General features: G+C 36.4%; 1 protein-coding gene across 1 annotated transcript; it reads left to right on the top strand.

Annotated features, from left to right (window-relative positions):
- The first annotated feature begins 7,139 nt into the window (after nt 1–7,139).
- Nucleotides 7,140–11,196, top strand: LOC8276212 (pentatricopeptide repeat-containing protein At1g31430). Its single transcript, XM_002529314.4, has 2 exons — nt 7,140–10,406; nt 10,588–11,196. The coding sequence occupies exon 1, from the start codon at nt 7,525–7,527 to the stop codon at nt 9,574–9,576; it is 2,052 nt and encodes a 683-aa protein (XP_002529360.1). The 5' UTR covers nt 7,140–7,524; the 3' UTR covers nt 9,577–10,406; nt 10,588–11,196.

Genomic DNA, 11,196 nt, shown 5'->3' with positions numbered 1-11,196 from the left:
CACCATTGAATGAATTAGTGAAGAAAGATGTGAAGTTTAATTGGGGAGAAGCACAACAATCGGCGTTTGACTTGCTCAAATAAAAACTTACTTCTTCTCATATTCTATCTCTTCCTAATTTTGATAAAACTTTTGAGATTGATTGTGATGCTTCCAGTATAGGTATTGGAGCTGTTCTAATGCAAGATGGAAAGCCAATAGCCTATTTTAGCGAAAAGTTGAATGGAGCAAGCCTGAAGTATCAAACTTATGACAAGGAACTCTATGCACTTGTTAGAGCTTTAGAAGTATGGCAACATTACTTGCTGCCTAAAGAGTTCGTGATCCATACTGATCATGAATCCTTGAAGTACTTAAAGGGTCAAAACAAGTTGAATAGAAGACATGCTAAATGGAGTGAGTTCATTGAAGCATTCCCTTATGTCATCAAGTATAAGCAAGGTAAAGATAACATAGTGGCCGATGCTTTATCTAGAAGGTATGCTTTAATTGCTATTTTAGATACCAAATTACTAGGTTTTGAACAAATAAAAGACTTTTATCATTATGATAGTAATTTCGGCCAAGTGTATAAGGCATGTGAACAAGGTGCGTTTGATAAGTATTATAGGCATGATGGTTTTCTTTTCTTTGAAAAATGTTTATAGATTCCTTCTTGTTCTATGTGTGATTTACTTGTGAAAGAAGCACATGATGGTGGTTTGATGGGACACTTTGGTGTTCAAAAGACTTTAGATGTATTGCATGATCACTTTTATTGGCCTTGCATGAAAAAGGATGTTATGCGATTTTGTGCAAATTGTATTGTGTGCAAACATGCCAAGTCTAAGCTTCAACAACATGGTTTGTATATGCCTCTCCCTATACCTATTTCACCTTGGGTTGATATTTCTATGGATTTTGTACTTGGATTACCTAGAACTAGGCATGGGAATGATAACATATTTGTTGTTGTTGATAAGTTTTTAAAGATGGCACATTTTATAGCTTGTAAGAAAACTAATGATGCACAACATATTGCTGACCTATTCTTTAGAGAGGTAGTGCGTTTACATGGTATGCCACGCACCATAGTTAGTGATAGGGATGCTAAGTTTTTGAGCTACTTTTGGAAGACTTTATGGGTTAAGTTAGGTACACGCTTGTTATTTTCAACAACTTTTCACCCATAAACCGATGGTCAAACTGAAGTAGTAAATAGAACACTATCACAACTACTATGCACCATGGTAAAATGCAACATTAAGAGTTGGGAAGATTGCTTGCCGCATATAGAATTTGCTTATAATAGAACCATGCATTCTTCAACTAAATTCTGCCCTTTTGAGATTGTCTATGGGTTTGTACCTTTGAGTCCTTTAGATTTGATTGATTTACCTTTAAAGGAACAAACTAACCTTGATGGTAGGAAAAAGGCCAAATATGTGCTTAAATTGCATGAACAAGTTTGAGCTAATCTAAAGCGCAAAAATGAAGCAAATGCTAAACGCGCCAACAAAGGAAGAAAAGAGGTGATCTTTGAACCCGGAGATTGGGTGTGGATATACATGCGCAAAGAAAGATTCCCAAACCAAAGAAAAAGCAAGTTGATGCCAAGGGGAAATGGACCTTTTCAAGTGTTGGAACGCATCAACAATTATGCTTACAAGATTGACTTGCCCGGTGAATATGGAGTTAGTGCTACATTCAATGTTGCTGATTTATCTCCATTTTCTTTTGATGAAGGTCTTGATTCGAGGACGAATCCTTTCGAGGAGGAGGGGATGATAAAATCAAGGCTAATCCTTCACCACCAAGCAAGCCAAGAATGGATCTATTGAAGTATGAGGGTCCAATCACACGAGCTAGAAGCAAGAGATTCAAGGCTGCTTTGTATTCTTTCATGGTCCACGTGATAGACAAGATGCATTCAAGAAGCAAGGTTAGCGAGTTGGACTTAGAAGATCAAGATTCAACTTTGATTAATTGTATTTCATTCATAGATTAAAGCCCAACGTGAAGACATGAAGATCATATCTTATTTATGTTGAATTCAAGCCCAAACGTAAAGCCCAAGTCCAAGGTTGAATATTCAAAGTCAAAATCCAAGTCAAAATAGGAGTTTGCTACTCTTTTACTTCAAGTTTTGTTTATTTAGGAGTCTTGGCCGCATATCCTAGTCATTCTAGGATTAGGATTATTTAAACTCTATAAATAGAGGATTAGGATTATTTAAACTCTATAAATAGAGCTATGTAATTATGCAAAAGCATATATATATCTTTGATTGAATAGAAAACCTTATTTTTGCTTAAAGAGTTTCTTTAAGTGTTCTTGAGATTAAAGCTTATTATTTAGGTTTTGATTTCACTTCTACCTTAATTCAATTCTATTAACTTGTTAGTTTCTAGGATTAATTAAGTTCATCCCATTATAGCTATTGATCTTATTTTTTTATAAATAAGGGTGATAGTTCCGCAAATATCTTTTGGCAAACCTTATAAGTATTGATCTTGGCGTGTATCCTTCTCTTCCTTAGAAGGTTTACATCATCTGGTGACTTCAAGAAGGTGGCGGTTTTTCCTCTCACAAACTCCATTTTACTCGGGAGTATAAATGCAGGTAGTTTGTTGCAAAATTCCCTTAGTGGAAAAAAATCCAAAAATTGTATAAAATTGGTGGCATTATATGGTTTTGTATAAAATTGAAATTTTTTTGAAAGCAAGCAAAAACTTCATTTTTGCCTTTTAATAAATAGACCCCAAGTGGTTCGAGAGTGGTCATCAATAAAGGTGACAAAGTAATGGAAGTGATTATAAGAAGTAACGGGGGCAGGGCCCCAAATATCGGAATTAATTAATTCGAACATATTATTTGATGCGATAGAAGATACAGGAAATGGTAATCTAGTATGTTTGGCGAATTGGCAGACATCACAACAACTAGTGTTTATGTTTAAACAAAAAAGCTGATTTAAAACTCGATCAGACGATGCCCAAACCTCCGATGAATCAAGAAATCAGAACTGACAGGTTTGGTAGAGACTAGATACTGGTTGGGGGAATCGAGGAGGTAATAAAGACCATTCTCAAATCGACCTTCACTAATCGTCTTCCCTGTGATGCAATCCTGAAATAAGACTGTAGATGGTGAGAAAATAACATTGCAAGTTAAAGTTCTTGTAATCTTACCCACTTATAACAAATTGGATTTAAAGTCAGGTAACAGAAGAATATTGTGAAAAACATTATGCAGTAATTTAGAAGAGCCAAAACCAGAGATTTTAGCTTGATGTCCGTTAGCAACGATCACATGATTGGAATTAGTAGGAACAAGATTTTGCAATTTTGGGACATCCCATGTCATGTGGTCCGTTGCTCCAGAATCAATTATCCAATTTGATGTGTTATTTAAAGAATAATTTTGCAATACCAAACCTGTCGCATGAGACTGTTGAGGCTGAATAAGAGACTGGAGTTGAGCTATAAGCTGGGAGATTTGGGTTTTTTCTATTGAATTCAGGTCGGTCCAATTGAAGGAGTCAAACCGGGTCGAGTCGCTTGAACTGAGTCGGACCAAGTCACCTGAACCGAGTCGGACCGGGTCGCTCCATGTGGGCTGTGTCGGGTTGGTGGTTTCGGGCCAGGTCAGGATGTTGGAGTCGGGTCGGGTTAAGTTAAGCACATCCGACCCGACACTCACAACCCGACCTAGATGACACGCGGCATCATAACCACTAGGCTTATGTGCGTTGCTCATTCTGTCGAATCTCCCTCTTCCTTCCTTTTCCCTTCTCTCATTCTTCCCTCTCTCGTTTCCGTTGAGAATCGGCCGAAGATGCGAGTGGAGGTGCCAGCAGCGCTCCTGAGTGTGCCCCTGCCTTCGGCAGTGGCTACACCTCTCAGCGTTGGGAGGCAACCCTCGCGTTCGGACCGTCTCGCGGGCGTGCGAGAGGCTGTACACCCTTTCGATGCTGTCTAAACTGCCTCCAGCCCCCATTGTTGCTCGTCTTGTTTCCTCCTGTTGAATTGTGGCTATAACGACATCAATGGGAGGCAAACTAGTTGACAGTAGAATCTGGGATCTCTGGGCCTCGTAGCTCGAATCGAGCCCCCCAAGGTAGGTATATACTAAATTCTGCTCTTCTCTTTTTCTTGCCTCTTCTGGGTCCGTAGTTGGTGGGAGGTAACTCTGGAGTTCTTCCCACCGGGTCAAAATTTATGTGGCATAGCTCGTGCTTGTCCGAGTCCCCTATTTTATTTGAGCCAGTTCCTATTTTAGATTAAAGATATGAGCATAATTTCACTCATATCCATATGAATTTTTTACCTTATCCCAAATTGCCTGTGATGAAGCTAGTAGCATACACAGCCTGGCTATCAGAGGCTCCATGGTATTGGTGAGTAGTGACATGACCATATGGTCAGTCGTCTGCCACTCTTCTGCTACCTCAATTTCTTCTTTCGTTGATTCATGAGGGTTGGTTGGCTGTGGCTTTTCTTGGGTCCCTGTAACAAACCCTAATTTTTTTCTGCCACTTAGGCCGATATACATAGCTCATGACCATTCGAAATAATTCTGGTTGCCTTTTAAAGTGAAGTTGGTTAATTTGGTAATGTCGTTGTGATATATGATGAAGAAGTTTTTTTTTGTGTGATTGAAGGGTAGATGATGACAGGATTAATTCTGCTCTGATACCATATGGAAAAATAAAATTGTAGTTGTTATTAATCTGTGATGATGATCAATTGTGAATTCTAAGATTTATAAGATTGAGGATGAGTAATATATATACACTTAGTGATTAACGGTCTTATTGCTATGATCTATAGGTCCCAACTCTATGTCAACGTTATTTTTGTTATACTGAGATTAGTGGAAGTGATCTTTTTTCCTTATGGAAAAAAGGATGCTCATAATGTCAGCTTTCTGGCCTATAATGATAAAAGCTGAGGCCTTGTCCCCCAGTCCTTAACCGGTGGATTTTGCTTATGTTCTTCAGTGTTTTTCTTTTGTTCTTCAACATACTTTCATGATACGGATTTTTGGAAAGCTCGATTGCGAACGAAAGCTAGCTATGCATGGAGGTGTATTTCGCGATCTCGTTCGTTGTTGGAACATGGTTGTGATAACTGGTTATTGGGCACATGATACTCTTGGCTATACTCGCCTCCTCTATTGGGATTTGAGAATCTTTGTGTTTCTGATCTCATTATACATTCTGATAATAGCTGGAATACCCCTTTAATTAATAGTATTTTATTGCCAAGTGATGTGCAGAGAGTTTTACAGGTGCCAATTTCCATCCGACGAGTTGATGATGTTTTCAATTTGGAAATTCACAAAGAATGGTATCTATAGTGTGAAGTCTGGTTATCATGCTGCTTTCTCTGCTATATGTACCCAACCAAGCTCTTCTGCCGTCTTTGTGCTTTAGGCAAATATTTGGAAGTTAAAAATACCACACAAAGTTCAGATTTTTTTATGGCGTGCCATTAAAGGTTTTCTTCCAATGCGAAGCATCTTAAACTGCTGTATTGGTTTACTTGATAATTCTTGTCCTTTATGTGGTGAATCTATGGAGACTGTTGCAAACATTTTCCTTCACTGCCACTTGGCTCAGTTTTGTTGCTTTGCATCTCCCTTATCTGTCAATTTTCATTCCTGTCCTCCTGATGACTTTATGTCATGGATCTCTTATTGCTTTGAGAATATGGATTTGGATTCTGTTCCTTTAGCTATTATGCTCATATGAAAAATTTGGTGCCATCGCAATAGATTGGTGTGGAAAGTGCAGCTTTTGATCCCAGTTATGTGGCTTCAGTTCTGTTTCACTTCTTGCAGAGTACCGTGCAACATGGTTTCAGACTTGAGTTCATTCTCCCGACTTCAGTTATTGGATATACAAAATGGTCCACTCCTCCTTCATCTATGTTAAAGCTGAATGTTGATGGTGCTCTTTTCAAAGACCAAGGATTCGGGGGATTAGGTGCAATCATTCGAAATCACGAAGGTCGTGAGCTCTACTGTTTGTCAAAACTTATTCCATTATCAGTTGATGTTGAATTCCTAGAAGGTCGATGTTTACCAGAGCGACTGAAAATGGGCTCTTTCTATTGGCATTAAAAAGATTATAGTAGAACCGGACTCGTTGTCGATTGTCCAGTTGTTTTCTGCAGTAATTACAAACTTGTCCCCCTGCATTTGGTTTGGTTACCGAGGACGTTCAGAAAATATGGCTGCTCACTTTCTAGCACGTCGTGTTGTTTCTTTAATTAATGAATATGTTTGGATTGATAGTGTACCTGATTTCATTCATGATCTTTTGTATTTCTGATGTAATTACTGACTATAATTTCTAAGTAATTAATGTTGTTCCAAGAAATTTTGATATTTTAATCGGGTGGTAAAATAAAATTACTTTAAGATTTAATTCTTTATCAATTTTTATAAATATCAAAAAATAAAATATAAATATAATATATATAAAAATACAAAGAAAGAGCACACACTTCAACAAAATATGCAATGAACAGCTAAATCAATGATAAAATTTATTTTTTAAATTTTTTAATTATATTTATTTTTTCACTTTAGACTGAAATTGAACTTTTTTTAATTTGATATAATTTTTTTTTAAATCTAGTATTTAAAAATTTATAGATGAATTGTATTTTAGATTTATATTTTGCTATAACTGTAAATAAATAAATGAATGAAAAAATAATAATAATTATTATTATTAGATAAGTAAATGAAAAAAGTGTTTAGTGGAAACTATATAAATTAAGGTAAAAAAAGAAAAGAATAGATGTGAAACAAATACAGAAGCAAAATAGAAATACCAATATAGTAATTTATATAAATAAATATTAGTAGTATAAAGATAAATTTATATAAAAATAGGACAGAAACATAATTTTTTTTAATATGTAGTAATAAAATTCTACATATATGATTAGCGTACATAAAATTCTTGATCTTTTTATGCTAAACTAATAATCACTATAATTATTTAATTATACTAAACTAATAATGATTTTATTAATATATTAGTTATAAATTTATTAATAGATTAATATTAGTAATTAATTTTATTTTATAATTTTTCGATTGATTTAATTATTAAATGAATTCACATGGATGTAAATATATTAAGAATAAAAAGTAAAATATATAAATTAATAACTTTGTATAAAATAATAAAAATAAATTAATATAAAATTAAAATTAAAATAATGAAGATTATAAATTAAACCTACTATATTAATTTTCATTTAAAGTAAATTTAGCTTATTAATACATGAGTAATAATAAATCAAATTATTATAATTAACGGTCAACACATCAAAGAAAAAAGAAAAAGAAAACACATGGAAAAGTTATTATTTGTGTCGAACAGGTTTGATAACCTAAGCTTAAGCCTAGCGAGCCAGGTGAGGAGTAACTTTACGGGCCGACACAGCGAGCCACCTAAGCCTGTGATCAGCTCCAAATTACTACATAACCAACCATGTTGCCCAAGACCTCGGCCAGCCGAACCCGATGACACATACGCCCCGCAATTTTCTGTTATTGGAGTTAATTTCCCGCCATGGTCTTTCAAGACGAAGCAAATTCTCCACTTTTACAAACCCAACAACCGGGCTCAGCCAGCAATCTTGCATTTCCTATCTCAAAAGTTGCAAATCCATGACCCACCTCAAACAAATCCATGCCCAAATCTTCCGAGTCGGTCTCCACCAAGACATTGTTTCCCTCAACAAGCTAATGGCTTTTTGCACCGATCCATTTAATGGAAACCTGAACTATGCAGAGAAAATGTTCAAATACATACGTTACCCATGTTTGCTTATATATAATCTCATTATCAAAGCTTTTGCTAAGAAAGGAAACTACAAAAGAACTCTTGTGCTCTTCTCTAAATTAAGAGAAGATGGGTTGTGGCCTGATAATTTCACATACCCATTTGTCTTTAAGGCAATTGGATACTTGGGAGAGGTTTCAAAGGCTGAGAAATTACGTGGGCTTGTTACAAAAACTGGTCTTGAGTTTGATACTTATGTGCGTAACTCACTCATTGATATGTATGCTCAGTTGGCTTTAACTGATGTTATGAAGATGTTGTTTGATGAAATGCCTGATAGAGATGTGATTTCTTGGAATGTGATGATTTCTGGATATGTGAAATGTAGGAGATTTGAGGATGCTATAAATGTCTTTTGCCGTATGCAAGAAGAGAGTGGTTTAATGCCTGACGAAGCTACGGTTGTGAGTACTCTTTCAGCTTGTACAGCATTGAAACGATTGGAACTTGGTAAGAAAATCCATCATTATGTTAGAGACAATGTTAAATTTACTCCTATTATTGGAAATGCATTGCTGGACATGTATTGCAAGTGTGGCTGTTTGAGTATAGCCCGAGCAGTTTTCGAGGAGATGCCTTCAAAAAATGTAATTTGTTGGACTACTATGGTAAGTGGTTACGCTAACTGTGGCGAGCTAGAAGAAGCTAGAGAGTTGTTTGAGGGGAGTCCAATTCGAGATGTCGTTATTTGGACAGCTATGATTAATGGGTATGTGCAGTTTAACCGTTTTGACGAGGCAGTGGCACTCTTTAGAGAAATGCAAATTAGAAAAGTCAAACCAGACAAATTCATAGTGGTTTCTCTGCTCACTGGCTGTGCACAAACGGGAGCTATAGAGCAAGGAAAGTGGATTCATGAATTCATAGATGAGAACAGAATTCCTATAGATGCGGTTGTTGGCACTGCTCTAATAGAAATGTATGCAAAATGTGGGTTCATAGAAAAAGCTTTGGAAATCTTCTATGGATTAAGAGTGAAAGACACAGCCTCATGGACTTCAATCATATGCGGGCTTGCTATGAATGGGAAAACAAGCAAGGCACTTGAGTTGTTTTCAAAGATGAAACAAGCCGGTGTTAGACCAGATGATATTACCTTTATTGGTGTTTTGAGCGCCTGCAGTCATGGAGGATTGGTTGAGGAAGGTCGCAAGTTCTTTAATTCTATGAGAATGGAGTATCAGATTAAGCCAAAAGTAGAACATTACGGGTGTCTAGTTGACTTACTTGGTCGAGCTGGACTGCTGAATGAAGCAGAGGAGTTAATAAAGAAGATACCAGATGAAAATAAGGCCATTACAGTTCCACTCTATGGCTCTTTGCTCAGTGCTTGCCGGATCTATGGGAATGTTGAGATGGGTGAGCGGGTGGCTAAACAGCTGGTGAAATTTGAATCAAGTGATTCCAGCGTCCACACTCTTCTTGCCAATATCTATGCCTTTGCAGACAGATGGGAAGATGTAACGAAAGTGAGAAGGAAGATGAAAGATCTTGGAGTCAAAAAGACACCTGGTTGTAGTTCAATTGAGGTTGACAGTATCATCCATGAATTTTTCTCCGGCCATCCATCTCACCCAGAAATGAGAGAAATATATTACATGTTGAATATAATGGCCAAACCATTGTTAGGCTCAGCAAAGAATGAAATGGAAGGAGAAGATTTGGTTGGAATGACTTTTGATGAGCAAGGGTGCTCCTCAGGATTTCGTTATACAGAAGAAATTTTGTAAGTTGCTCAGTATCACTGTGAACAATGTCTGTCCAAGAAATATGCAAGATGCTGAGTTTCTTCACACCCATAACTTTGAGAAAAGACTCTAAAGATATATATATTTACCAAAACTCTTGACAAGGGGCTACCACAATGTGCTTCCTTGGGTTGTCTTTTGGTCGGAGCGCTGAATTGAGAATGTTTGCTACAGTAGTGGAAATTGAGCAGTAGCCAAAGTCCTGATGTCCGCTGTGATTGGTAATAATAGATAAACAACTGCAAAAGCCTTCGATTTCAATTTCAGTTCCAGAACCTTTTCTGGTTTGTGGAAGAGAAATGACTTATTTAAATGATCCAAGCCTGAAATTATATAAATTCCACATAATTTATCATTTTCTTCGAAGAAATGTTTCTATCAGTTCACTTATTGCCCTCCATTCATAATGATCTCTCGCTCCGTAACGTTTTTTCTCTTTTCAGTCCCAATATTGTTGCACTTTTCCTCATATATCAGTTTTTTTTTTTTTTTTTTTGTTTTTCTTCAAATCTTCCTTGTTTGGCTTTCTTTCCCACCTCAAACTCACTCAGACAGATTACTATTTGCAACTTTGAAATTATTGAAGATTACACCAAGAAAGAAAGTAGACGAAAATGTGATTGAAGGAATGATTTCTCGTAGTAATTAACAATCTCAGGTCTACCCCTTTTGTGCATGCTAGTCCTCGGAACGCTTCTGTTTCTGCTCTTACACTGGTTGCCATGGAGATCATTGCTTTCTCATCTGCTCCTAATTTTAGCTTCTTCAACTTCAATAGGTTCAAATGAGCATTCAAGTCTGCTATCCTTCAGGTATTCTTTTGTTATTCATTTCCAAATAAACAGAGCAGAAGAATCAAGGATGCTGTTTCATATATTCAGTCAAGGCAAATAGTGATTTGTCTCTGTATTTCATTGTACTAGTGAGAATTTAAACTGTTAACGCTTCAGTAAGTAATAAACCACCTTGTTGCTAAACCTCAATCGGTGATAGGTAAGGAATTAGATAAATCTCAGTAAGAAAGCAAGCGAAGAGTGAAGAAGGAAGAAGGAAGGTGATGCAGAACCAGTATGGCTGATTGTGTTGTGTTAAGTGGCTTTGATTACAACACCAGAATATTGTATTTGTATAATTTCAATATATGCAAGCAATGAGAGAACTGATAATAGAGTTCTATTTACAAGAATTCATCTCTGTTTCAAGCTTCTAAGAGGATGGATGCATTTTAACAGTACCTGCAGAACTTCTGCTGGACAGCGTCAGTAAGGATTACAAGAGGTGACAAACTTCTGCATCAGTTTCCACTTCATTTATTTTTTCTATTTTGTAAAATTCAACTTAGACCAGGCATTTTTATAGTATGTACTTTTGTTGATTGCCATGGTTCGACAAAGGTGATGCTTGTATGAGATCATCAAAGTGGATATGGTTTCGCTTTTATTATTAGTAAAGCCTGCTGCTTTTGTTGGTTTTAAATTCGAAACTGAGAAACACATACGCATTATACCCATGTCATCACACAGACATTATTTAAACAAGTAATCATATCTCTGTTCAATAGAAAAAGCAATTCTTGAATCAGATTTGCTGGGTACCATATCA

The sequence above is a fragment of the Ricinus communis genome, chromosome 3 (assembly GCF_019578655.1).
Source record: "Ricinus communis isolate WT05 ecotype wild-type chromosome 3, ASM1957865v1, whole genome shotgun sequence".
Taxonomy (NCBI): domain Eukaryota; kingdom Viridiplantae; phylum Streptophyta; class Magnoliopsida; order Malpighiales; family Euphorbiaceae; genus Ricinus; species Ricinus communis.
This window is presented reverse-complemented; position numbering and strand designations above follow the sequence as displayed.

Coding starts and splice junctions, on each gene's coding strand:
- LOC8276212 (XM_002529314.4), top strand. CDS start 7,525: ATGACACATACGCCCCGCAATTTTCTGTTATTGGAGTTAATTTCCCGC.